The sequence below is a fragment of the Halictus rubicundus genome, chromosome 14 (genome assembly GCF_050948215.1).
Source record: "Halictus rubicundus isolate RS-2024b chromosome 14, iyHalRubi1_principal, whole genome shotgun sequence".
NCBI classification, from domain to species: domain Eukaryota; kingdom Metazoa; phylum Arthropoda; class Insecta; order Hymenoptera; family Halictidae; genus Halictus; species Halictus rubicundus.
The window spans coordinates 4,135,176-4,160,776 of NC_135162.1; the positions used below are offsets into that span (position 1 = coordinate 4,135,176).

General features: G+C 42.7%; 2 protein-coding genes across 2 annotated transcripts; one reads left to right on the plus strand and one right to left on the minus strand.

Moving 5' to 3' along the window:
* Positions 1–1,177: 1,177 nt before the first annotated feature.
* LOC143360912 (fatty acid synthase-like) lies at positions 1,178–9,376 on the minus strand. Its single transcript, XM_076800104.1, has 8 exons — positions 9,170–9,376; positions 8,713–9,066; positions 5,427–8,584; positions 4,876–5,335; positions 2,927–4,780; positions 1,863–2,785; positions 1,536–1,769; positions 1,178–1,442 (listed from the first exon to the last, which is right to left on the minus strand). The coding sequence occupies exons 1-8, from the start codon at positions 9,273–9,275 to the stop codon at positions 1,341–1,343; spliced, it is 7,191 nt and encodes a 2,396-aa protein (XP_076656219.1). The 5' UTR covers positions 9,276–9,376; the 3' UTR covers positions 1,178–1,340.
* A 5,128-nt stretch (positions 9,377–14,504) lies between these two features.
* Positions 14,505–16,051, plus strand: LOC143361027 (fatty acid synthase-like). The gene is made up of 3 exons (XM_076800267.1): positions 14,505–14,592; positions 14,696–15,137; positions 15,964–16,051. Exons 1-3 carry the CDS (start codon positions 14,505–14,507, stop codon positions 16,049–16,051), a joined length of 618 nt encoding a protein of 205 aa, XP_076656382.1.
* The last annotated feature ends 9,550 nt before the right edge of the window (positions 16,052–25,601 follow it).

The following is a 25,601-nucleotide window of genomic DNA, read 5'->3' on the forward strand; positions in this document are numbered from 1 at the left end:
CTCTGGGACAGTCAATGTGACTGCCGCCGATCGGGGAGGGGCCTTCCCGGGTTTGGGGGCGCCTGCCGACGCCTTAGCCACGGAGGCCGCAGCCTAGGCCGCAGCCTTAGCCCCCTCTGCCCAGGACCTCTGCCCAGGTTCTCCCATCGTAGGTACGCGGCGCTGGCGCAGGGGGCGTGGCTGGAAGGGGGACCTTCGACGAAGCTCTTCTTCTTCTTCCTCGTGGCCCCTCCCGCCACCGGGACAGGGGCCGGCGTCGGCTGGAGGCACGGGAGGCACGGAAGGCGGCGGTCGGGGGGCCCTATGCGTGACCGAGGCCGAGACAACGGCCACGACCGCGCGCCGCAGCTTCACCCGCATCTCGTCGCGGATGGAGCTCAGCCCTGCCTCCAGGAGCACCTGCATTTGGGCCATCACGCCCACCGCCGTGGTGTCCCCGCTGGTGTTGGGGGCGGGGATTACCGGCCGGGGAGCGTCGCGCAGCCGCTTCATGGCCATCAGCTCCCCCCTGATGGCCTCACGTAAACGTGATCACCCGACGTAAACAACGCGCAATATTTGCTGAAACACTTAAGTTTTAATCTTCCACATTTCATCCGCTTCAACATGATTGTTCTTGCTCAAGGTCATTTCAAGTTCAAAAAGGTGGTATCCACCAAATTCAGTTTTTTATTGTCTATCATACTATCGTAAAAAAATATACTATTCCATTTAAAAAAACATCGGTGACCTTGAAATTTCATTACAAAACACGACATAAAAAATTTTTTTCTTCACCATTATATTGCCCCCTGCAATAGTGTAACTTTGTCCTCTGAAGTTTTCTGATAGGACTGTAAATATGAAAAATATTTAGGTGTTCCCATTTATGTGGGACACCCTGTATATATATGTTCTATAGGTCTAAACAATGGCAACTTGACCACCAGGAACCATTATAAAGATCTAGAGTGCTTAAAGGTACTTAAATATTTATACTTAAAATCCATTAAATAATTATAGTAATACTCGTTCGTACTACCTGACAAATATTACAAATGAATCAAAAAGAGAGTACCACTAAAGTTATTTTGCTGTCATAGAAGTTCAGTTTATAAATTAATGTGAATGATCAATGAACAATGCGGGTGGAAACCTCAAGGAAAAAACATTTCTACAAAAGGAACATTACACAGAATATCTAAGAATTATTAAATATTAATAATTAAGTTGTAAGATGAGCTCTATCAATATTATTGTACATTGATACTTTCTACAACTTATCTATACGAAACTGGCAAAGATCGCGTGTTCCTCGATTCTTCGATGTGTGTTTTGTATATATATAAGTAGACATAAGTTTACGTTTGCAGCATCTTTGCTATTTCTTTGCCGCTACTTCCTATCAGGATGCTTCTGTGGTTTCCAGGCAATTCTTGGATTTGCACTTCCTTTTGACAAATCTGTAAATATGAGATCGAGAGAATCAATTTCTGTTAAATTTCCTGTTTGGCAGCGCAATTATAATTTATTCATTATTTAGACGCAACCATTACCTCTGATACACCGTAATCCTTCTTCAAATGGATAAAGCTGTCTTGAATTCTTATTAACATGATGTCTCCGTTGAATTTAACCGTTGGCACATAATAATAAGCTGCCTGCAGCTTTTTGTGGAACAACATACCAGCAATCTTCAACTCCTCCTTTTTCAAGTCTTTGTTATTTATTGTTTCTACCATTTTATCCAATATCTCGTCATCAGGTGTATCCTTCAAAATATTGTAAGCCTGCGGAAAATAAAATTACAAAAATACAGAATAAATCGTAACAACTGTCGAAATAAAATACCAACAAAAAGTAAAGAGACAGAAATACGTTACCTCGATAAAACGGATCTTCTCGTTGAACTGCTTAATGAAGAACGACAAAGTATTCCGACAGTTGGAGTCAACGATGTCCGTTTTCGATTCGCATGCATGTTTTCCAATCGCAATGCAATGTAACCTAACGAATTCAGGCGATCCGTCCAGAAGAGTTAAAATTACCTTCTCACCGGCGGTTTCCAACTGAAGAGCCATTTCAAAGGCGACACAAGCACCAAATGAATAGCCTACTACATGATACGGTCCTTTCTTCTGAACTTTCTTCATTTCCTTTATGTAGAACGTGGCTAGTTCCGTTATGGTACTCAACGGGGCATCTTGAACACATTGGAAGCCCCAAGCAGGGCGATTCAATTCGCTAGCTATGCCCTTCAGAGAACCGACCATTCCCTCGATCGCGTGAACGAAGAATAGAGGTGTCCCCTTCGTACCCTTTGTCTTCAGTTGGACAAGGGATTCCGTAGGAATTATTTCAGCGCAATCCGCCTGGAACAGGAATTGTGCTCCATCTTCTTCCTCGGCTTCCGGTTCGATACCTTCTACTTCAACCGCTCCAGAGTCGAATGACCTCAACTTCTCGAACGTCAGGTTACGGATATCCTGTGCGGACAGTACTACATCGTAATTTCTTTCTAACATCTGTTTGATTTCTGTTCCCATGAGAGAGTCCATTCCGAGATCGGCCAGAGTGACAGAGTAGTTAATGCTTTCCAGTTTCTTGATACCCAAGATATTAGCTATCGCCGGAACGATGCTGACTTTGTTGGTTGTCTCCTGACTCTTACGTTGGTCCGCTACGCACATGGAGGCCAGGACAGGATAGGTTTGCTGTAGAAAGACGTCCATGGTTTCCAGACAGCTTCCGATACGCTGTGGCATAGTGCCACCGATTTCTGTGTCGTTGCCGCCACCAACAGAATCTAGAAAAGAAAGACAAACATGGAAAAATATATTCCGAGCAGGTCCGAATTAAGAAAAAGATATACCACCACCACCCCACCCCCTCTCGATCGTACTATTTTATACGCTGCTAAATTTTTGAAAAACGAGGATCAATTTACCTAAAATCAATCCAACATCTCCAATAGCTCCCCACTGAATAGCAAGGCCAGGCAGACCGTTCGCTTGCCTCTGCTCAATGATTCTCTCCATGGCAGAGTTTGCAAGACCATAATTCGTCTGACCAATGTTACCTCTGCCGCACGAAACGGAGGAGAAGACAACAAAATAGTCCAGCAAGGAACACAACTCTCGCGACACCGCGTCCAGACATTTCGTGGCAGAGACTTTGGGCGCTGCTACCTTGACGAAATCGATCTCTTCAAGGTATTCGAGCACGTTGTCGACTAGAACAGCCGCCAAGTTGAATATACCACCGACAGGAGCCATCTTGTTGCTATCTTGAATCAGCTTCCTTGCTCCAGCCATCGTTGTCGCGTCCACCGTCGAGATCGCAACGTTCACGCCGGATTCGCGCCAACGACGAACGCACAGGGACTGGAAGCCGTTTCGGATACCGGACCGGGATGTCAATACCAAATGTTTGGCGCCTCGCTTGATCATCCATTCGGCGAGCTCTGCACCGAATCCTCCGAGACCTCCGACCAGGATGTAAGACTTGTGTGGGTTCATGTACGTGCGCGGAATGGCTGCTACGATCTTTGGCGTTGGGTGCGGTACCACGGTCTCCTTCTCTTCTTCGCGAATCTTCAACACAACTTTACCAATGTGTTTGCCTGTGGCCATGAACCGGAACGACTGTTCGATCTGCTGCTCCGAGAAGACAGTAGCTGGCAGCGGGCGAACAGCTCCGTTGTCGATACCCTCTTTGACGAGTCTGACCACTTCCTTCCTTTCAGGGCCGTCGATCTCGCAAATGGCGTCCAACAATATTCCATGGAAGGCGGTGTTCTTCAAGAACAACGACATTCCCAAAGGCGCGTCGTTCGATAGATCGTATTTTCCAATTTCGAGGAACCGACCACCATCGGCGAGACACCTGACGCTGGCTTGCAGCTTCTCTTCGGCCAACGAATTTAGCACCACGTCCACACCACGACCGTTCGTCTCGTTCATTATCAGTTGTTCGAAGCTGGTGTCTCGGGAATTGCCGATGTTCCTATCGGTCAACTGAGGGAACATTTTCTTCAAGAACTGTCGCTTCTCCGGTGTACCGACCGTTGTGAACACTGTGCAGCCTGCGTGCAAAGCTATGGCGATACTGGCTTGACCAACACCACCACTGCCAGCGTGGATCAGGACGGTTTCGCCGCGTTTCAGGCCACCTCGAACGAACAAGGCGTAGTAACTAGTCGCGTAGGCTACCGGGATCGTCGAAGCTTCCTCCAGAGACCATTTTTTAGGTACGATCCATGAGAATGCAGAATCGGCTACTACGGTGGTCGCCAGACCGCGTGCAGGTACCATCGCCATAACTCGTTCACCCTTTGAGTTACGTCCGGAGAATTCAAGACCCAAGATACAATCTTGGCTAGCCAAGTTTCCAGGCAGAGCATCCGGTGGCAGCTTTCCAGTGGCTAACATCACATCTCGGAAGTTCAACGGGGCGTAGTATACGTGGAAGAGTTCCACTCCCAAGGACTTCTCCGGTTCGTAGTAACTCAGAGGACTCTCGATCCATCGCAAACTGCTCAGGTCTCCATTGTGCAGAGCATTGATGTACGCGTGTTCAACCTGGACGGACGAAGCTCCTGTTTGCTGGTCCAAGAGCAAATGCCGGAAGCTTCCCCAGTTTCCTCCTTTCAAGACATTGGCCATCAATTGCTTGCTCAGTTGCTCGGCGTAGAATTTATCATTGAGACTGAACTTGGGAGCGTTCTTGTCTTGGATGAACACGTAACGCACGTTGGTGCCGCCATCCTCCCGGCGAACGCAGGTCATAAGCCCAACCATGCCTGAATTGTGGAGAATAATATTCGTTATACAGAAATTCTGCCAATGATGATACGAACTTATGGTCGCGTTCTAACAGGTAGGTTCGAATACTTACCGAGCAGTTCGTCGCCTTGATTGACTACAAGAATCTCTTGTATTTCCGTCGCAGCTTTCTTCAGCGCCGCCTTAAGGTTCTCTACCCACTGGAAGTTCTTCTCTGTTATTTGGACGATCATCGGCTCCGCCAACTTTTCAGGCTTCTTGAGTAAAACGTAAAACTTTCCGTTCGCTACTTGATTCCCTACGATTATCAGATTGGCGGTTTTCTTCGAGCTATCCAAATTATTCAAACCGGATTCTTCAAGCAGAGCGTAGCCACCACTCCTCAGACTGTCAGACAGATTGTTCAGTACAGCTTCGGCGGTATTCTTGGACAGTACGTTCGTAGCTACGACGAAGTGTAAGTCTTGGCCCACAGGTGTCTTGTTCAGATCCTTTTGTACAACTTTTACGTTTTGTGCATTCAAGCTGGCATATTGCTCGACGCTACTGGTTGCAGCGACCTGGTAATCAATCTGAAACAGAAATCATTTGTGAGAGACTATTTTTTGTATGTATACGGTCCCAGTAATGATAATAATAATAATAACAATAATAATTACTTACAGTAACACTGGGTTCGCTGTACAAGATGTCCAACACAGTGGTTGCGAAGAGAGCATCTATGGGACGATCGCCGGCTACTTCTACGGCTTTCAATTTCAATGCTGCCAAGTTTTCACGGACAATTTGCAACAAGATGGTAAGGGCATTCACTTTAGCCTTCTCAGGGTCTTCCACCGTAGGCTTGGGGTTAACGTAGGGTACAAACGTGTATTTCTCGTACTTGGGAGGGATTTGAGATTGCTGCCTTCTCGGGGCCAAGGATGCTTTCATCTTTCTGATTTCGATACCGCCAGATTTGACGACATCGATATTCTTGTAACAATATACTGGAAGAGCCTGGTCTTCCCCCAAGTCGTTCACTTGTTCCATATGAGCAACGGGATTGATAGCAACATACTGTATACGAGTTGGTAAATGCAAGGATCTGGTATCCTTTTGTAGAATGGTAATCTGAAGCATGGTGTCCATGAAGGAAATCCAATTGGTCCAGAGAAGTTTTCCATTGCCACCGCGATTGTTGGCGGATTCGATACCCTGGAACTCCCCGGTATATTCGTATCCTCGCAAACGGAGCTCCTTGTACACGTCTTTGGTGTTCAGCTCCAACAGTTCGGGATCGTTTCGTACGACTGGTGTTGGAAGATTCAGCATCATTTTCTCCGTGTTCTCCGGTACAGATATCTTTCCTGTCACCGCCACCGCGCCGTTCTCACAAATCTCAAATTCATTGGTTCCCATGAATATATTGACAAAGAATTTAATCGGGCCTTCTTTAGGCATGATTGTAGCGCGCAGGAATTTTACATGTTCGAACACAACCGGCAGTTTCTCGAAATCGACGTTGCGCAGCTTCGCGTAGGTTCTCCAGACGAGTACCAAGTAACCGGTAGCCGGGAAAAGAATTCTTCCGTCGATCGTATGACCAGCTATGTACGCGTCCGATTCTTTGGACAGGTCAAACTCGATCACGCTCTCTCCGGAGAGATTGTCGCTCTTGCAGAAATCGGCTACCGCCCATTCGGTGGAGTGGTCCCATTTAACCATAGAGCTGATCATCGGCGTACCACGGCCGACCGGATAGCTGATCGGTGGGTACAGTTTTGAGATCTTTACCTGTGCGCCAGCCATGTGCAATTTTCCTAAGTTTTCGAGCAGGAAAAGCAAGTTGTTCTTGTGATCCCGTTTGTGCAATCCTATGTTCGTCACACTCTTTGACAACGATCTACGCAGAACCGCCTGCATCAAACAGTGCGGAGCAATCTCGATGGTGATCGCGTTTTCAGGCACGTAAGAAAGCCCTTGCTTGAACAGTACAGGCGACAGCAAGTTGTTCACATGGTAGGCTGCCGAGCTGAGCTGCGCCAATGGATTGTTCCAAGCTGCAGTGGGTATGGACGTGGAGATCCATCTGGAGGTACGCGGTTTTGGATTCGGTATGATCCTCTCTAAAGCGGAGCGCAATTCCTGGCCAGCCGGGGCTATGTATTTGCTGTGGAACGCGACGCCGCTGCTCTCTACCACTCGTACGAAGATATCCTCCTTCTTCAGCTCCTCGGCGAATTTCTTAACAGCATCTACGTCACCGGAAATCGTTGTAGAATCTTCGGAGTTGTTGCAAGCTGGATACACGTCCGGCGGGCATCGTTTTTTAGCCTCCTCCCAACTTAATCCTACGGCCGCCATAGCTCCGGCCGACAGTTTCGAGTCCAGAATAGATCTTCCACGCCAGTACGCGGCCAAAATGGTTTGTTCCGGCGTGAAAGTACCGTCGGCGTAAGCGCATCCCAGCTCACCGACCGAATGTCCAACGATACCGTCCGGATGAATGCCCAAGTACGCCAGGAGGTCTACAAGGGCGACTTGAATAGCTGCGATCGATATGAAGCAGTGAACGACATTCTCAACGAAGGATTCGGGTGTAGAGTTCAGAATGACGTTCATCAGATCAACACCTTCGGGTTTCAAGGCGTCGGCGCAACGTTGCAAGCTTCGCTTGAACGGTTCGATGCAGAGCAAATCCTTGCCCATGCCAGCCCACTGAGAGCCCATACCAGAGAACACGAACCAAATAGGACGTTTCTCCGAGGTACTGATTTGACTAGTTTCTTCGGCTCCGTCCGTTCCCAGCACGGAATAGCCCCGGTAAAGGTGACCGGGTATGTTCAACGCGTACGTGTCGTGAAGAAGAGCGATGAATTCGTCGTCCTTCTCGTGTTCTTTGGCTTTGTCTAGAAGAACCTGTACAGCTTCCTCTGTGCGGCCGGATACAGCGACCAACTTGGGTATTTTACTATCTAAGACTGGCGACAGTTTTGGTTTCGGATTGCTACGAAGAAGTATGTGCGCGTTGGCTCCGCCAAAACCGAACGAGTTTACGGCGACTAGGCCACCCTTCCATGGCATATTCTTATCGACGACCTGTATGCTGCCGTCGTGTAGAGACGGTATATCGTTGTTCGGATTCTTAAAGTGAAGATTGCCTGGTATCACTCCTGCTTCCATAGCGATCAACAGTTTCGCCATAGAACACATTCCACTGGCCGGTTCCGCGTGACCCAAGTTCGACTTGACCGAGCCAAGAAGAAGAGGTGTTTTCCTGCCTTTGCAGAACAAGTTTGCGATAGAGTTGATCTCTTGCGGGTCGCCGACCTTGGTGCCGGTTCCGTGGGCTTCCATGTAGACAACATCTGTTGGATTGATTCCAGCCTCCGCGTAGACTTCGCGCATCATTTTTTGCTGCATCTGCCCGTTCGGATATGTGATGCCCTCGACTTTGTTGCCGTCCGTGTTCGTTTTCGAGTGTATCACGGTGGCGTACACTCTGCGCGCGTCCTTCGACTTTTGTAGGAACAGGACACCGATTGTCTCGGATCTGACGTAGCCGTTACCTGCGGCGTCGAACGCTTTGCACGAGCCGTCCACCGACAACATGCTCAATCTATGGAACTCGAGCGACAAGGTGGGCTCCAGCAAAAGGTTGCACCCAGCAACGATGGCCGCGTCGCACTCTCCCGAACGCATCGCGCTGATCGCCTGGTGCATACCGTACAGCGACGACGAGCAAGCTGTGTCTACCGCGTAACTTGGCCCATTGAAGTCGAAAGCGAACGATACCCTGTTGGGGAACATGGATCTGCAGCATCCGGTCAATGCGTAGCCTGCGAAAATCGATTTCGAAGTAAGTACGTATGTACGCACGTATTTACATGCATACCGCCGAAAGAAAATTCGCTTTCCAATTTCAACGAGGAGCCTATGCCAGAAAGAAAATAACCACATTCCGTACCATTGAGCTCTTCCGGACTCTTCCACCACAACTCGTGCGACTCTGAGGTAGAAACACCGACGAACACACCAGTCTTCGATCCTCTAATCTCTTGCGGATTAATGCCAGCATCGAGTATGGCCTCGTACGTTGCCTCCAGGAGTATTCGAAGCTGTGGGTCCATCACATGAGCTTGTTTCGCGTGAACACCGAAAAAAGTGGCGTCGAAGTGTTGAATGTCCTTCAATTTGCCGATTCTCTTTGGTAAACCGTAGATACCGGCTGGCCATCGACGTTCGTCGTCCGTGATCATGTCGACACCCTCGAATAAATTCTTCTTCAACTCGTCTACATTGTCTGACTCCGGGAAACGACCTGGAGAAAACGACAAACGCGTTAAATTCGCGGATACTATAATACATGTGTGGTATAGGTATATATAATACATATCGGACCTACGTAAGAAATTCTTCGTTACCTGAGAAACCACTGATGACGATGTCATCTTGAAGGTATTGTGTGTTACCGTTGAACACTGGCTCCCTCGCGATGGGGCTGTTCGCGTGCTCAAATTGGGCCGACATTTTCACTGAGAATCGTTGCTGCAATCTCCTTTTAATTCACCCGTTCTCGCGGAGTATATCGAACGTGGAAGCTTAGTGGACAGTAAGCGGAAAATAATAGTTTCCGCGTTTAGTTATCGCCTTATGTAGACGGTTCCCCCGACGGTTCTACACATACACACATGCATACAAACTTTTAGAGGAAAACATTAGTTGGATCAGACGGGAAAATATTCTGACAGGCAAAAAATTTGTTTAAGGTTATATTTTTTTAGATCTCTAGGTCATCGATGTTTTTTTAAATGGAGTGATATATTTTTATTATAGCTATATGACAGCCGAGGTCAAGACGAATCCAATTACGTGTAATATTATGACATTCACGTTACCTTGAGTACGAGAAATTCATAAAAGTAGGACACTTGATGTAAATAGTGAAATAACGATGACATGATCCCCCTAGGATTTCAAGAAATGTTCTTGAACCTTGACTAATGACTGTAAGCACGTTTACAATAAATTGTAAAAACTGATACAAATTCTTCTCGTTTCGGTGACTCTAATCAGTACGTTTAAGAAATTCATCGGGATTTATTCTCTGGATATTACTTCTCTGAAACGATGGTGTACCCTGATGCAGAAAAGATAGAAATGATTTTAGATTATGGTGAGGCTAAAAGTAACTGAGTACAAGCATTTCAACTGTACGCAGAAAGATACCCTGAGAGAAATCATCCTTCTCGACATAGTTTTGACCGCATAGTTCAATTGTTTTGTAAAACAGGGAGTATTAAATCACTGAAAAGAAAACGATCATAGCCTGCTACTGCAGAAGATGCCGAAACTTTTGTATTGGCTACAGTCGATATTGATCCTACTACAAGTTGTCGAACAGGTGGACGTTCTTTAGGCATTTCCAAAGCAAGTGTGTGCCGAATATTGCAACGTCATAAATTTCATCCATACCATATTTCCTTACATCAGGAGCTTCGTGGCAACGACTTTCAGAATCGTGTTGCTTTTTGTACATGGACATTGCTGCAAATACAAGGACATGAATATTTCTTTTATGACGTTTTTACTGTACGAAGCTATTTTTTGTGACCATGGACAACTGAAGATACATAATATGCATTATTCGTACACTGAAAACCCGAAATGGCTTTGACAAGTTGTACACTAGCGTTCATGGAGTGTAAATGTATAGTGTGGATTCGTTGGTGATAACTAGACTGCCGATTTTATGCATTTATGACAAAAATGAGTAGGTGTAATTTGAAACGGTAAAAACATTAGAAGATTTTAAAAATACTGTTACATTATTTCCAATCTATTGAACATATTCAGAAAGAAAATTAATTTCTATTTCGCTCCAGTCTGTTGCAATTCAGATAGAAAATTTTCATTTTGCGTAAATATGCGCCATCTAGTGATAACATACGAATGTTTCGTACTCAAGGTCACGCGAAGGTCATAATATTACAGGTCGTTGGATTCGTCTTGACCTCGGCTACCATATAGCGATAATAAAAATATATAATTCCATTTAAAAAAACTTCGATGACCTTGAAATCCCAAAAAATATAACCTCGAACAAATTTTTTTGCCTATCATAATATTTTCCCCTCTGAACCAACTAATGTATATATGTCCACAACGCGGGTGTATCCAAGAACATAATACATCTCCGTTACTTTTCGTTGTACAAAAAAACTTCTTAGGACAAAGTTACACTGTTTGAAGGGCCACATGTAACGGTGTAAGGAAAAATACGTTCAAGGTCATTTTTTATGAGATTTCAAGGTCATCGTTGTTTTTTTAAATGAAATGATATATCTTCGTTAACTTAATGTTGTCGCTGACAAAATAACGAATTCATTCATGTAACACAAAATGACCTTCAACCCAGAAAAATGGAATAAATAAAATTCAACGTGTAAGATTCATTTGCTTTATTTCTGTTACGCAAAATATTCAAAAATATTCCCTTGAGCTGCTATACATTCAAATGTATTGCAATACATAACATAATAACAGATTCGGTGTTGACAGGAAGACATTTATTATACACCTTCACCTATACGTTCGTACAGAATCGTGTTTATCAACTACTAATTACTCTGAAGACCTTCTTGCTATCAGTGTTGCGAACGTTAACTATTGGCGCTGGTTTGTATGAAAAACGTTCTAAAAGTGCGTAACAATAAGTGTAATAAAAACAACTGAAAACGTACAAAGTTCAACGCCAATTTCTATGCAAAGGTTATAAGGTTTAAGTCGGCACAAATGTTAAAGTGTTCTTAACCTAATGAATAACCTGTTTTCCCATTTCGAAACAGGACACTTAACTTTCAGCCGTAGCCAAGTCCGTAATAAATTCTTAGGGTCAAGCATACCAATAAATAACTCAAAAATTACAGTGTTCCACTCGATCGCAGCGGGGATCCAGAAACGATGTCTAGATAATTCTAGACATGCCGCCCGCCTTCAACTATTAATGTTCATTTGGAACTTAATAATGACATAAAATGCAGTACAGTATAAAACGCAAAGGCTTAAGGCCGTCGCACACTAGACCGCACCGCCGCCGACGTTTTGACATTCTTCTATGTAATTTAAATGGGTATTTAAAGTATTTTAGCGTTATTTCACGATTATTAACACTTTGAACGCCAAACTAGAAACCCCAAAAATTCCGTAAAATCAAAGTAAGTTATTTAATGAAATAAAAATTGCAAAAAATTAAATGTACGATACTGAGTAATCCTCCAACTTTCTTGCATGTTACAGATCCTAATTAAGTTTAGTACAATGAATATATCAACGTAAAAATTCATTTTAAAACCTGCACAAATACTTCCGTCAGCCACATATGGCTGACGTGGCGTTCAACGTGTGAAGGTTATTCGTTTCGACACCAACTATAATATTATGAAGTCAGAAATATATAGTGATCCCTATATTTTATAAAAAATTTTTTTTCTTAAAATTTTTATATTGACATTTGTAGAAAAATAAATACTGATTCATTTTTTATGGAAACATATTTTTGCCAGTGTGTGATTTGGGGATTCACAAATAACAAACGTTTATTACAAAAGATAATACATGAACGTCCTGAACAAAATCACAGACCAAACAAACAAAAAACACAACCACGCAACCACCGGCAACGCACGCGGACCTAGAAGCCGAAACGCGCTAAAAATTCCCGAGCTTGAAGACGTGAAGTTGTGTGGTGTTTTTCCATGCCAACACTCCCCCTCAACTGCACGTCTTACAACCCTTTAATACTGATTTACCTTAAATTTAACAAATCGAACGCATGTCTCGTGCTTAACCATACTCAATGGTTTTATAAGAACGTCCACGGTCATTTCACTCGTAAGCAAGTGTTTTACAATGATTGTTCCTTGTTCTTGCACTTCCCGGAAAAAATGGTATCCTATATCTATATGTTTGCTTCGACCATGGTACACGCTGTTTTTACTTATCCCTACCGCACTTAAATTATCGCAGTAAACTGTACTCGGGTTACTTAACGCTGAATAAATTTTCATGTGTTTTAACGTTAAAGTGTTTTGACTGTTTAATGTCTAGTGTGGGATAAAATATGACTGACTACGTGCGGGAAAATGAATAAAACAGTATACATATATTTGAAAATAGAAAAGAGACAAAACAATCGTACACAACGCGATTGACCGCACCTCGCAGGTCAAAACTCAACGCAATACTCTCTTCTCGTAACTCTGACCGCAACTCGCAGGCCGAAGTTCTCTCACGTGCGCTTTTCTCTCGACTGCGTCGTCTTCGTTAAAAGAAAACGCGTCAAGCTCGCACTCTACGCACACACGCACATACACACAAACACACACATACAGTTCCTTAAAGCTAAACAGTCTAATGTTCTATCTTAACCTAAACAGTCCAATGCTGTATCTTAACCTAAACAGTCCAATGCTGTATCTTAATCTAAACAGTCGAAGAGTATCGGTCCTCGACGGCGCCCAAATCACTCGACAGGGTGTCGTTTTCGTCTCGATGTTTCGACACGATCCCCATGCCCGACATCCGACACCACACTAGTTATCACCAAGGATTCCACAGCATACATTTACACTCCACGGACGCTGATGGACAACTTGTCAAAGCCATTTCGGGTTTTCAGTGCACGAATAATGCATATTATGTATATTCAGTTGTCCATGGTCACAAAAAGTAGCTTTGTCAGTAAAGAGAACGTCAAAAAAGAAATATTGATTTCCTTGTATTTGCTGCAATGTCCATGTACAAAAAGCGTGCTGCTTTTACAAAGTCGTTGCCATGAAGCTCCTGATGTAAGGAAATATGGTATGGATGAAATGTATGACGTTGCAATATTCGGCACACACTTGCTTTGGAAATGCCTAAAGAACGTCCACCTGTTCGACAACTTGTAGTAGGATCAATATCGACTGTAGCCAATACAAAAGTTTCGGCATCTTCTGCAGTAGCAGGCTTTGATCGTTTTCTTTTCAGTGATTTAATACTCCCTGTTTTACAAAACAATTGAACTATGCGGTCAAAACTATGTCGAGAAGGATGATTTCTCTCAGGGTATCTTTCTGCGTACAGTTGAAATGCTTGTACTCAGTTACTTTTAGCCTCACCATAATCTAAAATCATTTCTATCTTTTCTGCATCAGGGTACACCATCGTTTCAGAGAAGTAATATCCAGAGAATAAATCCCGATGAATTTCTTCAACGTACTGATTAGAGTCACCGAAACGAAAAGAATTTGTATCAGTTTTTACAATTTATTGTAAGCGTGCTTACAGTCATTAGTCAAGGTTCAAGAACATTTCTTGAAACCCTAGGGGAATCATGTCATCGTTATTTCACTATTTACATCAAGTGTCCTTCTTTTATGAATTTCTCGTACTCAAGGTCACGTGAAGGTCATAATATTACACGTAATTGGATTCGTCTTGACCTCAGCTATCATATAGCTATAATAAAAATATGTCACTGCATTTAAAAAAACATCCACGACTTAGAGATCTAAACAAATTTTTTGCCTGTCATAATATTTTCCCGTCTCAACCAACTAATTTTAATCTAAAATTTTGTATGTATGTGTGTATGTGTAGAACCGTCGGGGGAACTATCTACATAAGGCGATAACTAAACGCGGAAACTATTATTTTCCGCTTACTGTCCACTAAGCTTCCACGTTCGATATACTCCGCGAGAACGGGTAAATTAAAATGAGATTGCAGCAACGATTCTCAGTGAAAATGCAAAAATGTAACACACAATACCTGCAAGATGACATCGTCATCAGTGGTTTCTCAGGTAACGAAGAATTTCTTACATAGGTCCGATATGTATTATATATACCTATACCACACATGTATTATAGTATCCGCGAATCTAACGCGTTTGTCGTTTTCTCCAGGTCGTTTCCCGGAGTCGGACAATGTAGACGAGTTGAAGAAGAATTTATTCGAGGGTGTCGACATGATCACGGACGACGAACGTCGCTGGCCAGCCGGTATCTACGGTTTACCAAAGAGAACCGGCAAATTGAAGGACATTCAACACTTCGACGCCACTTTTTTCGGTGTTCACGCGAAACAAGCTCATTTGATGGACCCACAGCTTCGGATACTCCTGGAGGCAACGTACGAGGCCATACTCGATGCTGGCATTAATCCGCAAGAGATTAGAGGATCGAAGACTGGTGTGTTCGTCGGTGTTTCTACCTCAGAGTCGCACGAGTTGTGGACGAAGAGTCCGGAAGAGATCAATGGTACGGAATGTGGCTATTTTCTTTCTGGCATAGGCTCCTCGTTGAAATTGGAAAGCGAATTTTCTTTCGGCGGTGTGCATGTACATACGTGCGTACATACGTACTTACATATAGATATATAGATAGATAGAAGATAGATAGAAAAGAAGAAGAAGAAAGAAGATTATCGCGAATTATAAATCAGCAGCTATTAGCTCGATATTATTCTCTATTTGTAAGATACTAAAAGTTCTTACAAATAGAGAATAATACCGATTGCCCAGGTCTCACCACGAGGAGGTTGCTGCACGAGAGACCCGAAAGGAAGCCAGAAGGAATTCAATACGCTTCCTTCTGACGCCCTTTCTTACAATGACGATTTACAATATTACACACTAAATTTTGCAGATCGCTAAATGGGAAAAATTACTTTTCCACAGACGGAAAAGGTCACTTTACCATTCAGCGCACATCGAGTAATTATTGCGGAGCAAAAGGTGTGAGTCGGAGAAGAAGTCTCCGATTCACGGGAGATGAAAAACGAATCAGGCAGAAGGCTCTGATTCTTTCAAAGAGAGAAACAAAACCGAACCAGAGCAGAAGACTCTGGTTCTAGGGTGACGCGACACGTACAATGCTTGCAAGCTATCTGCCGACCAGTACGGTATCCGACGCTTCCTCACAGAGAACGACGGCCAGGGACGCCTCCACCGTACGGTAGAACTACCTTCCCCAACTACCCGCCACGAGCAACGCTGGCGCAACAAGGCGACGAAGAGACTTACGGACGAAGGATCCCCTGCTCCCGGCGCGAGCCACGCCAGCGTTGACATGACTTAGGCAGACATTTTACGAAAGAAGGGTTCTACCTGGCGAGTACTGCTCCCTGACCATCAATTCTCTATGCATCCACGCCGAATATCGCAACTGGACAGGTTCAACACTTGCAAGCAAGGTCCGACACAGCAGGAGACTGTGTCGGAGTTGACAATCGAGTCGAGCAAAGTCAAGTTAGGGCAATAATTACTCGACATATTTACAACGACGATCTTAAGAATTAAACTAATTCTAATTTACAATTATTTCGATGTCTTCGTCGATGCGTTGCTTGATATGATGTCTGCGTTCAATGACCAGATGCTCAGCTGTTGGAATTCAGCTGAAACACACTAACAATAATTAGACACGATGTTGTTGACGTCTTCGTTCGTTGTCGATGTTGTTGACGTCTTCAGTCGATGTGTTGTCCTTCGTCGATGACAAAGATGATGAGCTGTCGTACTCCAGCTGAAGCAGACATATCATAATTAGTCACAATTCCATAGAGGTACAAAAATAGAAGGAAACGATGAAACGAAGACGAAACGTTGACATGAAGAAACGACGAAATACAACTCTAAACCCCGTACACGAGTACGGCCAACCTAACACGCACAAGAGTGCGAATCTAACCGGCTCACGAGAGCCAAGCTAACCCCGCACACGAGTGCGGCCTACCTAACATGCACAAGAGTGCGAAATCTAACCAGCTCACGAGAGCCAAACTAACCCCGTACGCAAGTACGGCCTAACCGACAAGAAACCAAGAAGAGTAGATGAAGTCAGAACTTCAATCTACTGAGGTGGCGCTTCGGGTCGCCCCGGGTTCGCCAATACCCGTACTCACCCACAGCAGTGAGCCCCTGAGGGACCTCCGTTCGGAGGAATACCAATTTTAAATCAGATAAATAAATTTTAAAAGAGGAACTTTTGAAAGTTCAGAAGTAATGCTTAATTGGAAAGATGATCAATTTCAATAAAAAATAAATGTAACGAAATTAGGAAGCAACAAACAACAAGCTAGTGTCGCCCCGGGTTCGCTGATACCCGTACTCACCCACGGTCCGGCCCGTGAGTGAGCCCCTGAGGGACCTCCGATCGGAGGAATACTAATTTTATGTCATAAATATAATATAATATAATAAAATTTCAAAATACCAATTTTATGTCAAAAATATAATATAATATAACAAAAATTTCAGAATACTAATTTTATGTCAAAAATATAATATAATATAATTTCAAGAAAAGAAACTTGTGAAAAATTCCGAAGCAAATTCGAATTAAAAATACAGAAATAATAATTGACGACGTTCGTTGAATAAACACGTATTCCAAAATAGAAAATGTATATTTGTATTGTCACTTACCAGCTGCTGAAAGTTGACCAAGGTGAGCGGAGACGGCTTCCAGGAACCGCGGGCCGACCGCGAGCCAGCTCTGTTATGTGGGGTTATATGTATTGGGAGGGCTAGTTTCTGACACCCTCAAGAGTGTACCTGTCGGAAGGCCCAGAAGCTAGACCGCCGAAGGGTGTAACATTGTGCAAGGTCAGGTATACCGGTGAGACAATCCTGATGCAATGTCATCATTTTTTTTGTTTTCCATTATTCTTTCATGAAACCTCTCTCAACACATTCGCGGAATGTTTCTGATAAAAATGATACCAAACATGGTATAATGTGCATCATATTTACTATGTTTGGTATGTGTTGTGGTTTGGGTGTTCAGTAAATGATTCACCCAATATAACAATAACCGTTTATTAAATAAACAACAAAAACTCAACGAACGTAACAAGAAAAATGAAATAACAATGGAACAAGAACTACGAACAACTGACGGCGAATGAACCGACTGACTTGACAAACTGACTTTACAGACTGACCTGAACTAACTGACCTCGTCATCCGTCAGAATCCGCGCTTATATCTAGTCCCCGCGCCTCCAGGAATTTCCTTCGAACAAGGAAACTTCTGGAGTGGGGATGTCGCTTCCTGTACGTGCCCCTTGGAGAAAGTTCGTGTCCTTGCACCGAACATCCGTGTCCTGGCGAAAGTCAAGGGTTGGCGGCCAAATGTGCACGCCAAGGAAAAACCCTGAACCCGGTCGCCAAATGTGCACCCCAGGTAGGAACAGACTTCCGGCGACTAAGTGTGCGCTCGGGAAAAGCTTGGGCCTGGCGACCAAGTGCGTCCAAGGTCCCAGCCTGCAAACGACGCTCCTACCTGGGTCCGATGAACCCTTCTCCAAGGGGTCCGCCACACTATGCATTCGTACATTTGTTCGAAGCGACGATGTTTCAGATTTCAGAGCATGACTGTGTTTCGCACCGAGGCTGCATGCCAGCTCTTTCGTCTTCGGCAGGACACTGTCGGAGAAGGGCTAATTTATGACGCCCCCAATGTCTACTTTTCGAAGGGGCCAGAAGCTAGACCGCCGAAGAGTGTAACATTATGCGGGGTCAGGTATATCGGTGAGACAATACTAATGCAATGTCCCAATTCTTTTGTTTTTCATAATATATTCATGAAACTTCTCCCAACACATTCGTGTCATTTTCCTGATAAAATTGACACCAAACGTGATATAATTTGGATCATAGTAACTAGGCAATCGTACATTCGTGCGAAGCAGCGATGTTTCAGACTTTAGAGAATGACTGTGTTTTGCACTGAGGTTACAGGAAAGTTCTTTCGTCTTCGGCGAGACAGTGCCGTGGGAGGGCTAATTTATGACACCCTCCAGTGTCAATGTTATGGAGCGGGCCATCGACGCAAGATACTAATTCGCAACAGGTTGCTTTCAAACCATTAGAGATATTGAAATCGAATTTTTACAGAAAATATTTAGAATATATTCATTTTTATCTGGAGATAAAAACTAGAAAAAATCAATTGACAAATATAGTTTGTCCAACTATTTGTTACATTTCGCGAACAATAAAATTTTTGAGGGATTCAGCATGTTAGGTTGATCTTTTTATCAAGTGCCATTACTGAAAATTCACATCCTTGTATTATCCAACCTTCCAAGATGCTAATTGGCTAAAGCGCTTTTCACTATGAAAAAGTCCCGTCTCTGCAATATTGGGAAATGATTAGTGGCATCTTAGACCCTTGCGATCGCCGTCGGCACACGTACACGCCGACCAGGCGGTGTGTGAGTGTACCGCGGCTCGGCTATGCGAACGAAGCTACGAGAGCGCCATCCACGCTGTCGCGCTGCGCATGATCCTATGGCCTCTGTTTTACCGATACAGTAACTGCTGACGATGAGAGAGATCGGGAACAGAGTGCAGCGCACGTAGCGAAAAATGCCGGAACTATATTTTGATGAAATATCCAATGTTCCCTCAATGATCCAATGTTTGTGGGTTCCCGCAATTATTTGATTAATACGTAAGCATACAACGTTATTGGCGTTGCATTGAGATCCTATATGTTCCCGCTAGGCGGGAAAGGTCCTACGAACTCCATACGAGCTCTAAATCTCTCGATATTTACGATAATGTCACTCGACAACACACGAAATCAGCATGCTGCTGATATTGCAAATTACGGCTAAAAAACGCAAAAGTAGGACTTCTGAGGACCTTTGCCGCCTAGATTGAACCTTTATCTAACGCTTTTGACTACAAAACAGTATTATCTTTGCATTATTAAGAAATGAAAGCGGGACTCCCGTACCCTTACAAATCTCGTGTACGCGTACGGAGTTAGGGAGGGGATGCACGGCGTGGCCACCGCATTAAGGCGGACCAGGGTTGACCAGTGATGTCCACTGCAGCTCTGGAGAATCGCGGGTCCACTCGAGGGTAGGCGAGGGTAGGCCAGGGTGGTCAGGGTGGGCCAGGGCAGCTCTGGAGAACCTCTGGTCAACTCCAAGGTCCTTCGTCCTTCTGGTCCCGGAGCCCTCCCGCTCCCTCCTGAGTGCGCACCTCGACTGACGAACTGAGCGCGGCCGCCGAAATCAGGTGCGCGGTGCGCGGTGCGCAACTCCCCCACCCCAAACTAACTTCGCTAGATTTCGATCGCCGCGATAGTAATTATTGGTAAATTTGTTATTTCTGGCTGTTTAATGTTTATAACAATTTCTTTTGGTAATGGTATCAACAAGCAATCCCTTGACCATCTTGCCATCTAATTTTTTAGTAAAAATACCTAATAGAACTCGAGATACAGAGTAACTTTTGAACCATGAATATTCGCACGTATTAATTTATCGAACCCATTTCACTGATAAATTAATTATTTCTGGCTGTTTAATGTTTATAACAATTTCTTTTGGTAATGGTATCAACAAGCAATCCCTTGACCATCTTGCCATCTAATTATTTAGTAAAAATAAATTATAGAACTCGAGATATAGAATAACTTTTAATCCATGAATATTTGCACGCATTAATTTATCGAACACAATTCACTGGTAAATTGATTATTTCTAGCTGGTCAATGTTTATAACAATTCTTTTTGCCAACTATGTAGACAAGCACTCCCTTGACCATCTTGAAATCTAATTTTTTTGCAAAAGTAATTGATAGAACTCATGATACAGAATAACTTTTGAACCATGAATATTTGCACCCATTAAATTATCGAACGCAATAGACTGATAAATTTCTTATTTCTGGCTGTGTAATGTTTACAACAACTTCTTTTTCCTATAATGGCGACAAGCACTCCTTTGACCATGTAGCCATCTAATTTTTTAGAAAAGGTACGTAATAGGTAATAGAATTCAAGGTACAGAATAACTTTTAAGGGGGCCGGCAGGCATTTGGCCTTGACTGTCACGCCAATTCTCGAACGGTCCTCGAACGGTCAGTAAGGAAAACTCATTGTGGAATGGTTAAAATTTTTTTTGTGGAACTACGTCGCGTCTACGAGATATCGGTAAAAAAGAATATATGCAATGCCGACTTGAGTAGTAGCAGAAGAGAGAGACGAAAATTGAGAGAGAAAGCTTGCGACTAGACATGGTTGCCACATATCATCGTTCGCCTCACTGTTGCCATGTCGTCAAACCCGTAAATGTACAAGCGTTTCGTGAAACTGATTCCTGCCTCATGAGTCCAATTCAGCCGACCAACACATGCTAACACATACATTGCCACGGGCGCGTAGATATACGCAGGACTTGTTGTCACATTACCTCTGCAGTTTTTCGCTAATATCTCTGAAATGAAACTCGAATGGCGGTCAGTGTATGCAAAAGCTAAGGAAATCATTTGATTTATATTAAATTGAATCAGTTTATTCTTAACATTATAATAATTTTATACATATTACCAGGACTTCTTGAAAATGAGCCGGAATTTACTTCCTGTCAGAAAGAAAATTATATTCAAATCTCATTTAAATGAAATTTAAAGCAACTCTTTTTATGCCACGAAGCGCATAAATGTAATAATATATATATACAGGGTGAGTCACCAAACGTTAGCACCTCAAATATCTTTGTTGTTTCTAAAGATACGTAAAATATGGTAAGGACAAAGTTGAATGGTACAATGGGGCTGACACGATGCAAAAGAAAAATTTTGTTTTTATGTCATTTTTTTGGAGATATCAAGGTCACCTTGACTTTTTTAAATGGAACCACCCTTTTTTAAACACCTACAATGATAGTCCCTTTCATTAGGAATTCAGTGACTATAATTAGTCCAAGGTCATTCAAGGTCAAGGACAGAAAAAACCTATAAAACTAAAATATGGAAGCAGAATACGTTTATCACGGTTGAGACTTGTAGGAAATAGTAAACATACTATGGTCGTAGTTAAAGTAAACATACTAAGGTCCTTCAATGTTATTCAGCATTCTTATTTACTATCAGTATGTTTCCAAACGCGATTCCGCTATGTTATAATATATTCGATGACTGAAAAGTGTGATATGATCACGATTTACTGTGAATGTAGAAAAAATGCAGTGCAGGCCCGACTACTTTATGAAGAAAGGTACCCCGAGCGAAACACTCCTTCTAGACATACTTTCACTAATACGTACAGGTTGTTTCGAAGTACTGGAAGTGTACATGCAAGACAGTACAAACGGAAGAATCCCACGACTAATGAAGACAATGAAATTAATATTTTAGCAGCTATAGCTGTCAATCCTCACGTGAGTACGAGAAAAATTGCCCTGGAAGCAGGCATAAGTCAAAGTAGCGTAATACGAATTCTGGCCCGACATAAATTTCATCCGCTCCACATATCGCTCCATCAAGAATTGCACGGGAATGATTTTCAAAATACAATTAACTTTTGTCAATGGGGATTGCTTCAAAATCACTCATTTTTTTCTAATATCTTGTTTACGGACGAAGCAACATTTACTAATCATGGCTCAATTAATCTACGGAACGCCCATTATTGGTCTGTGGATAATCCGCACTGGCTGCGAGAAATTGATCATCAAAGACAATGGAGCGTAAACGTGTGGTGTGGTATTTTGAACGACAAAGTAATTGGACCATATTTCGTTAACGGAATGACGACGGGACAGAAATACGCTCAATTTTTGCAAGAAGATCTGCCAATTTTGTTAGAAGATATCCCTTTACAAAATCGCTACGATATGTGGTACCAACATGACGGTTGTCCTGCTCATTATGCACGAGTAGCAAGAGAAACGTTGGATTCTCGATATCCAAACCGATGGATTGGACGAGGCGGAACAGTTTCATGGCCAGCACGTTCGCCTGATTTAAATCCACTGGATTTCTTTTTATGGGGTCTGCTAAAAGAGACCGTGTACACGGATGCTCCAACAACAGTTGAAAATATGCGTCAGCGTATCATCACAGCATGTACGAATATCACGTCGGATACACTTATCAGAGTTCAACATTCCTTCAGAGCTCGTTTACAACAATGTATCGACGCAGGCGGCCATCATTTCGAACATTTATAAAATACAGGTATTCTGCTTCCATATTTTAGTTTTATACGTTTTTTCTGTCCTTGACCTTGAATGACCTTGGACTAATTATAGTCACTGAATTCCTAATGAAAGGGACTATCATTGTAGGTGTTTAAAAAAGGGTGGTTCCATTTAAAAAAGTCAAGGTGACCTTGATATCTCCAAAAAAATGACATAAAAACAAAATTTTTTTTTGCATCGTGTCAGCCTCATTGTACCATTCAACTTTGTCCTTACCATATTTTACGTATCTTTAGAAACAACAAAGATATTTGAGGTGCTAACGTTTGGTGACTCACCCTGTATATGTCTCATATTACGATATTATAAAATGTATATATCTTCTATGTCATGCCGTATTTGTTCTAGACTACAAAAATTGGTGTGGCGCGACGGTAGCGTGCCAAGCTTTCACCCCGACGACCAGGGTTCAAATCCTGCCTACTAACGCATTTTTTAAAAATTTTATTATGTTTTATCATTATGTATTTATATTTTCAATCGATTAACACGCATAAAATTGCATTCTGAATTATAAATAGCATGTATTTATTTACTAACAACAGGATTATTTACTATTATTATATATTATTATTTATATAATAATTATATATTAAATTTTATAAATTTCCTGTGATTTTCCGGATTTCGAACAAGTTACTATTACGTTTGTGTGATGTGACATAAGTTCATCTACCTTTTTTTGAACAAGTGCGGTCTTTTCTCCCTTATATGATATTATCCTTTCGAACGTTGACTGATACTGACATCCTGTCTGATCCGCAATTAGAATTGCGAGGTGATATTTTTTACTACTTTCCGATAATTTTCGGCGGTCTGCTATATTTTATACCGCGCTTCTTCATTATGGACTTCAAGCTTCATGCATCAGTCATTTGTGTACCGAGGTCATTCCACGCGAAATCGGGCACATTTTCGAGTACTGCTGTGGGATTTTGTTCAAATTTGAATATGTTGTAGTCTTTGGCGACCTATGAACGAATGTCAAAGGATTTCTCGATATCTTAAAAATTGTTAATTTTAAATAGACGTGTTAAAAAAAGGATCACCCTTTCTTCATTACATTATAAAGTCAGAAAAGTAAAACCATAAAAGTATCTACTAAAAATGTTTCCCCTTCGTAATGACCCCTTTAGAAGGATGGAGAATTGAACATTGGCTTCACAATGAGCTGGAAAAGGACGCGGAGTGTCCCCGTTTCAGGTAGGTGAGTGGTGCGCTCCGCAATACCTGCAGACTTCGTTTACGACTAGACATGTGCGGGCCGCCCGGTATTCGGGTTCGGGTCGGGTCGCAGAAAGTCGGGCGGGCTCGATTCGGGCTACCCGAGAGTTTCGGGCTGCCTGCTCGACTTCGTCGGGCGGGTTCGGAATGAATCGGACAAGTTCGAGCGAGCGAGTTATCGCGATACCTGAGATTCAACTCTGCGTTCTTATGAAATACATAATGGCAATAATGATACTTCTTTCATAGCTTAATTAACGTAATTTTTAATGTACTTGGTTTTTTTCATAATTACCGTAGGTATAATTGGCAAACATATGCATAATCTTTATTTGTATTAAATTTTGAAATAATGCACGTTACACGTGAAAAATTTAAGAGACAATATTTCTGGCATTCTGACGAATTTGTTCCTGCGAATGAACTTGCATATGTATCGATAATGTCGTTAAAATATCCTTACGAAATTACATACAACTAGAACGCATGAAAATAAGGTAAATTATGACAATTTTTTACATTTTGTGCTGTTTTCTCTTAAATTTTTCACGTGTAACGTGCATTATTTCGAAATCATATATCATTGTTACCATTATGTATTTCATAATAACGCAGAGTTGAATCTCAGGTATCGCGATAACTCGCTCGCCCGAACTTGTCCGATTCATTCCGAACCCGCCCGACGAAGTCGAGCAGGCTTCCCGAAACTCTCGGGTAGCCCGAAACGCTCGGGCCGCCCGATGTGTCATGAAGTATCGCGCGCCCGACTTTCTGCGACCCGACCCGACGATTCGGGCGCCCGACAATCGGGCGGCCCGCACATCCCTATTTACGACTAAATGACCCTTTTTTTACCTCGAGAACTATGGGTCATCCCTGTTGTAGTAATGTTTCGGCTTTTATTCAAATTTTAATATATGTAGTGTTTAGTGACCGAATCTCAAAGTATTTTTCGATCTCTTATAAATTGTTGATTTTACAGACATTTCAAAAAACGTGTCGCCCTTTTTCCATTAAATTCTAAGACTAGAACTCCCAAATCGACGATATGACCTTCCAATGACGAATAAAATTTTTTTTATCTTTTATTCGTTATTTGAAATTTTTATTTAAACATATATTTTGCAGACAGTACCTTGCAGACTGCAAAGCCGACAACATAAAATTCTGGTTTTGAAGTATATTTTATGAAACCCTAATTGTCAAGTAAATAATCACCACGTTCTCGTGGTTTTCATTGAGAAATGACACCTTTCTTGTAGAACATATTCAATTCACATACAAACTCACATCTATACATAATCAATCAGAATTTTCCATTCTTCTGAAGGGTTCATTTTGAAGGGGAAATTTCAGGGAATGTGACCACATTTTTTCCAACATGTGAATCACTGGCTCATCATCGGAAAAAAACGCAAAAAAAGAATTTGTTTACACTTTCCTACACTATAAAGTTACTTGTCATGGTCGAAAACATTATTTTACAACAGCCGTATCCTTTCCAAATTAAACAAAAAGAAGTGTAGCTGAAGTGGAGAAACAGTTCTGGTGATAATAATTCGCAAGCGAAGCCCGTTCATCGAC

Bases quoted from the DNA above. Each gene is read 5' to 3' on its own strand.
- LOC143360912 (XM_076800104.1), bottom strand. From the start codon at position 9,275: ATGTCGGCCCAATTTGAGCACGCGAACAGCCCCATCGCGAGGGAGCCA. The intron at 2,786-2,926 runs GTAAATTGATCC...TTTCTTTTCTAG, and splicing joins AGATGTTGGATTGATTTTAG to ATTCTGTTGGTGGCGGCAAC. The intron at 1,443-1,535 runs GTAATGGTTGCG...TCATATTTACAG, and splicing joins AGGATTACGGTGTATCAGAG to ATTTGTCAAAAGGAAGTGCA.
- LOC143361027 (XM_076800267.1), top strand. From the start codon at position 14,505: ATGAGATTGCAGCAACGATTCTCAGTGAAAATGCAAAAATGTAACACA. The intron at 14,593-14,695 runs GTAACGAAGAAT...CGTTTTCTCCAG, and splicing joins CGTCATCAGTGGTTTCTCAG to GTCGTTTCCCGGAGTCGGAC. The intron at 15,138-15,963 runs GTGCGTACATAC...GCAACTGGACAG, and splicing joins GGCGGTGTGCATGTACATAC to GTTCAACACTTGCAAGCAAG.